Below are 6400 nucleotides of genomic sequence, written 5' to 3'. Positions count from 1 at the left end.
CCGCTTACCGTCCTCGTCCTACGTGGCGCTTCTGTTACCGGCGATATCCCGTACTCCCTCGGAAATGCTTATGGATTGACGGTTTTGTCCCTGGCTGGAAATTCTATTACTGGGAATTTACCTCCGACGCTGGGGCAGCTTGGGAACCTCACTGTTCTAGATCTTTCTGGAAACTCGGTCTCGGGTTCGATTCCGGAGTCCGTTACTTTGCTCGGTAAGCTGAACGTTCTTGACTTGTCGTCCAATTTTGTCACGGGCGGAGTACCGGAATCTATTGGTAGTCTTCAGTTGCTGAAAACCCTAAACCTTTCTAATAATAGCATTAGTGGCTCGATTCGCTCGATTCCGGTTACTGTTGGCAATCTTACCTCTTTGAGTTTGTTAGATTTGAGTTTGAATTCGATGCTTGGGAGTGTACCTGACTTGGGCAAATTGAAAGGACTGCAATTGGTTACGTTGAATGGGAATACGTTTTCGGGGAGGTTACCGAATTCGCTGTGGTCGCTGCAAAACCTGCGGTTTCTTGATTTGTCGAGCAATAATTTCACCGGGGAGTTTCCTGATGCAGTTCCAGCCAATGCTGATGCTAATGGTACTACGTTCAATTTGTCGGACAATTTCTATTACGGGGCGATACCTTCTGGGTTTTCAAAATTCATTTTTGCGAGGTTTAGTGTGGTTGATCTTTCAAATAATTATTTCCAAGGGCTAGTTCCGGTGGATAGTGGCGACAAGAATGCTTCTTTGCGTTTGAATTGTTTCAAAAATGCTTCGCAGCAGAGGAGTTCGATGAATTGCCAGGTGTTCTATTCGCAGAGAGGGTTAGCATATGATGGGCGTTTGAGTCCTGCTCCTTCCCCTTTGCCTTCTAGCCCGTCGTCGCACAAGAAGAGCAACTGGAAGTGGATAGTTATAGGAGTGGTTGGTGGAGTTTTTTTGCTTGTTCTTGTGATTATTGCTCTTGTGCTGTGTATTATGAAATGTAGAGGTGGAGCTCAAGATATTGAGCAAAGGGATACAAGTCCAAATGCTACTTCCACTGGAGCAGTTGCTCAGGATCCGGCTTCTAGGGTTTCACCTTCTGGGGGTTTTCCGTCTGGGTTTTCAGTCAATTTGACATCTGTTGGAGATTCATTCACATTTGAGCAATTGGTTAGGGCAACGGCAGAATTCAGTGATACGAATTTTATTAGACATGGACATTCTGGAGATTTCTATTATGGTGTCTTTGAAGGTGGGATTCCGGTGGTAGTGAAGAGGATCAATCTAGAAACTGTGAAGAAGAATGGGTATGCTGTGGAATTAGAAGTATTTAGTAAGGTTTCGCATGGCAGGATCGTTCCATTTTTGGGGCACTGTTTAGATCAGGAGAATGAAAAGTTTCTTGTTTACAAGTATATGACTCATGGTGATTTGTCAAATGCATTGTATATAAAGTCGGCACAGGAAGAGGAGGGGTTGCAGTCATTGGATTGGATTACGAGGTTGAAGATTGCCATAGGAGTGGCTGAGGCTCTTTGTTATCTTCACCATGAGTGTATGCCGCCACTGGTTCACAGGTAAGTTTTTCCGATTCCACTACATGTGATATTGTTACTTGATTTTAGTAAATACCCAATAACATTAGTATGTTGCTACCATAAACACATATCCATAGTAAGGACTGTACTTAAAATAGTAAACAAATGTTTTCTGACATCTCAATGCTTGGGTGCTGTTTTGGTTAAACAACATGAAGTATCTAATATGGTTAAATAACATGAAGTGTGTGATAATTAACACCTACACTTGGTGTTGTGAAAAACAAAATGTTATGTGAGCTTACGTAATGTAATAAAAGGTGGTAAAACTATTTGTGTTATTAAATATACCACTATATAGTTTTTGATGCTCGCTGCCTACGTACATTTGCTTCTATGGTCTATACGCGTATTGTATTTTAGATTTTCACTACAACGTACGCATTGTCATACTCTCTGCACGTATCCTTCATATCTATGTAAATGTTTCAATTTATTTTTAGTCTTTTCACTCTGCCATTGGTGGGAACAAAATGTTAATATTTATCATTAGGAGACAAGGATGGGAGTAATAACATGGTCATGAAATGTCAAGACATGAAAATTATCCAAAATCTTGATACTAGGGCATGATTATGCGTAGCTCCTCTTATATATGTATAATTGACTCAAACGAATATGCACATTTGTTTCTATTGATATATGAAACAACATTACTGAAACTGTTTCTAAGATAATTTTCTTTTGTTAAAAGAGACGCACCATACTCCATGCTATATATAAGTTTGAGGTGAATAGCACCTACAAATTTGAGTAATCAGAAATGGATACAAGTGTCATGTCCAAGTGTGGACGACACCCTACATATTTTAGAAAAAAATGAAATTTATGATATCATATTAGCATAAAAAGGTAAAATAATGATGTTCACATTCATAAGTTGAATGAATGATGTTCACAATGATACCATAACATATATAAACCTGAAAAACAGTACTTGTATATATACATACACACATATCTTCTTACAATAAAAGGAAGATACAAATTTAAAATAACAAAAGGAAAGGACAGAGCAGACTTCTAATTTTGATTAAGAAATTATAGGTCTCAAAGCCACAGGAGGGTGAGATAAAATGTAAAGAAAGCCCCCCCCCCCCCCCCCCACCCAAAACAAAACAAAAAAAACCCCATCCTCTTCTTCTCCCCTCCTCAATGAAGAAGACATTTTATGCAATAATATTATTTGTGACTCAGATGTTTTCTTGTTGCATCACATGGCAATATTTTAATTAGTCCATAAGAAATAAACAACTCTTCTTAGCAAAATTTTGGTTTTCACAGACCTTCCACCAGTGTTATCTATTTAAATAATAATCTGAGTTCGAAAATGTTACCTCTTGCCATAGTTGAAAGCATGTAGCATAATTATTGAATCTCAGGGAATGTCAGGGCAATAGGAAAGAAGGTAAGAAAGTGGGTGAGCAAGATATGGCTATGTCTAGTCTGTTTGCCATAGTAGAAAGTTGAAATGAGCTTGCACTCATTTTTTTTCCCTCCGTCCTACCATTTTTGCACTATATATCTCTAGCATATAAAAAACCCTCCGTAATGACAATTATAAAACTTGTATACATTTGTCTTTATCCCATAACCAATTACTCTCTTTGGTGATAACCCTTTTTTTAAAAGGAAAATGTGGGATCCAAAGAGCAACAAATGTAACACCCAAGTGATATCAAACAGTGTCAAGTTGAATATATGATAAAGGGAACTCTAGTATGTGATAATTCCTATGAATTCAAGAATTAATCATAGGTAGCATTTTTGAGAAAGGAGTCGTCGAAGAATTCTGTAGTTAAGCATTACTTGTGCAGAGTAACTTCAGGATGGGGCATAACCGTTAGATAGTGTTTTATTTTCAGTCCAACTCAAAACCATGTGATGCTTAGATTTTTGCTGATAACCGATAAAAATTGCAAAATGTTATCTCGACATGCGAAGATTACTGTATAACGCTGGGAGATTATCCATCAACTTGAGCTTTCGAATTTAGTGGACCCAGTAGTTAAGAGCTTAAGATGAATATCTTAACTTGGATAATTATCCATCCAGTCCCATTTGGTAAAAGACCGTTAAGATGCCAATGTAATAGAACAACTTACATTGGGCATTATATGGTCGCCCACTGGAATTAGCTGAAAAAAGGATTGAAAAATCTGGCAGTGCTAGCTGATGTGCAATGAAGTTAGAAGAATTTGGAAGAGTAAGTTGCGTATTTTACCAGAAATAGTCGCATTACACTGTTACAGTTGTTAGTTGTGACCTTCATGTATGAGATATACTAAACTGTAAGTTACGGACCTGTTTCTGAGGTTTATATGAGAGTTTTGCATTCAATCTATTATTTTCTTGTCTTTTAATCTTAAAGATCGATCCAGGATAATGTGGATGAGAGAAAAAAAATACTATGTTTCAAATTAAAGCTATGTACTGACTGATGTGGACGAAAGAAAAAAGATACTATGTTTCAAATTAAAGCTATGTACTGACTGATGTTCTCTTGATTTGCAGAGATGTTCAGGCGAGTAGCATTCTTCTTGATGATAAGTATGAAGTGCGGCTGGGTAGTTTGAGTGAGGTATGCGCACAAGAAGGTGAAGGTCACCAGAATGTCATCACCAGATTCTTGCGCTTGTCATCACAGTAAGTTTCCATATATGAAAATCTTTATTTGATCATTAGAATTGGTAGAACTAAAAAGCAAGCATATCATGTTATTTGTTTATTTTTTGTTTAATCTCACTGGTTCTTCACATGCATTTTTCTGTTCTTTAATCACTTTGCCTGTTTGTGCATGTGGACAGACATGCATGTACATGTTATAAATACAACATGGTTTATTCAAGTTGATTATTGCCTAACAAGTTACTGCATGGAAAGATATTTGCTTCTTGAATTATCTGCACCTATTATCATTGTTTTAAATATCCCCGACATGGCCCGATATATCCCCCGATATATCCTTTTACAGGGCTTGCCGCAACCGATATGGTCTTTAAATATCCTTTTTACTGTTTTTTGGCTATTTTGAGTGATAAATCCTCGATATGGTCGATATATTAGCCGATATGTGGACTAATATATCTTTTTATATAGCTTGTTGCAAAATAATATACCGTGTTTGGAATTTTTGGGCGAGATATCAAGAAATCCCTATTATATCAAATGACATTTTGCCCTAAAAAAAGCAGATTGAATGTTGCAACGTTGCTTTGCACTTTTGTTTATTTTAGAAGGTTGATTAGTGATCCTAAACATATATTATTCATATTTTGTATGCTTAAATTTCATTACATATGTTGAGATTACATTTTAATGCATTACACTATGTATGCAAACATTCGTTATGGCATTCCGATATTTACCACATATCCCCGATATTTCCCCGATATCCGCAATCCGATATGAATTTTGGCCATCCGATATTTCCCCGATATCCGATATTTAAAACCTTGCCTATTATTAAGCATTTGAGGGTTTTCATTACTTTATTGGGTAATTATTATGAAAGCCCCTTTAGGTTTGACAAGTTATTATGAAACCTCCTAATGTTATTTTTTCATTATAACACCCCCTGCTGTTAAAAAAAGATAAAACTTGTTTAACACCTACTTTTTCTATAAAATACCCCTCAATATAGCTTCTCTTCTTCCTCAAACTACTGCAAGACCTATCTCCCGTCCCTTCAAATCAAACCCAAGTAACAATAAACCATTAACAAAGAGAAAGTTAGTAGAAGATCAAGGTAATCTCTTCGACTCTTTGATTTTAGCGTCTATTTGGTGTAATTTTGGTTTCTAATCTATCTCTTGCCTCTGAAATAAAGGGAAAGTATGTTAAGAGGAAGAAGAAGAGGATAGTTTTGGAATTTAAATGAGTCTTAACAGTTTTTTTAACGGCATGGTGTTCTGTAATAAAAAAATTAATGTTAGGGGGTTTCAATAAACTGTCAAACCTGAAGGGCTTTCATAAGTATTATCCTACTATATTACATTGGTTAACTGATGGAACTTGAAGTGTTTTAGTAACAGCAAATTGAGGACAGGGACGATACATAAATTACTTAACTACTATTTCTTTTGCCATGACATGTACATTAATCTATTTTTTTTCTTTCTAATTTATGAATTTCGCCAAGTCAATAAGTCAATTAGTGGGTTTAAGGTGCAATTGGAGAGCGTATAGGAATTACAGCTTTTGTATTGTTTTCTTTTGATACACATCTGAATATGTTTATTGTGGGCATGCAAAAAACCCTATACCTTTTAGCTACAAATAAACTGAACCTGGACCAAATGCAAAAAATAACCAAACATTAATCGGGTGTTAAGTAGTAGGATTAAAGAATTTGGAGGAAGAAATAAGCTAATCTTTAACCACCCTTTTTTGACTTTTGACCACATCTTCCTATATCTTATGGCCTTTTGAGTAACTGATCCTAAATAGGAAAATGAGCATTTTATGCTTGTTCTTTCCCATAGTTTTGCTAAAGATCATTCCGTATTTCTGCTTGTTTTGCTAGTTCGAAACCCTTCTGAAAAGGAGCTTTAGACCTCCTCATTATCTATCTATGTTAGAAATTACCTATCTTCTTGTGTCATCAACTAATGCTATGTCATCATCAAACAACATGCACTAAAATTATTCATTCTGGGCATGCCTACTAAGTTTATGTACAACTTATGCAAAAGATAAGGATATAATATTGTCTGTAAGTCTATGGTAATAGGAAAAGGCAAGTTAAATGCTGTTTCTCATTTGAATGATATTATATATTCACTGATTTCATCATCACAAGTTCATTTTCCTATCACCCC

At 36.1% G+C, this 6400-nt stretch overlaps 1 protein-coding gene across 1 annotated transcript in view; it reads left to right on the top strand.

Moving 5' to 3' along the window:
* Positions 1 to 6400, top strand: part of LOC109835243 (probable LRR receptor-like serine/threonine-protein kinase At2g16250) — a gene marked incomplete at its 5' end in the record, with an annotated part of 9401 nt that continues 3001 nt past the window's right edge. The window contains 2 exons of the mRNA XM_020403228.1: positions 1 to 1559; positions 4095 to 4226. Of these exons, the coding sequence (XP_020258817.1) occupies positions 1 to 1559; positions 4095 to 4226 (1691 nt within the window). The remainder of the gene's footprint in view (positions 1560 to 4094; positions 4227 to 6400) is intronic.

The sequence above is a fragment of the Asparagus officinalis genome, chromosome 3 (genome assembly GCF_001876935.1).
Source record: "Asparagus officinalis chromosome 3, Aspof.V1, whole genome shotgun sequence".
NCBI classification, from domain to species: domain Eukaryota; kingdom Viridiplantae; phylum Streptophyta; class Magnoliopsida; order Asparagales; family Asparagaceae; genus Asparagus; species Asparagus officinalis.
The sequence above is the reverse complement of the archived record's forward strand: the minus strand, read 5'-3'. Positions and strand labels throughout refer to the sequence as shown.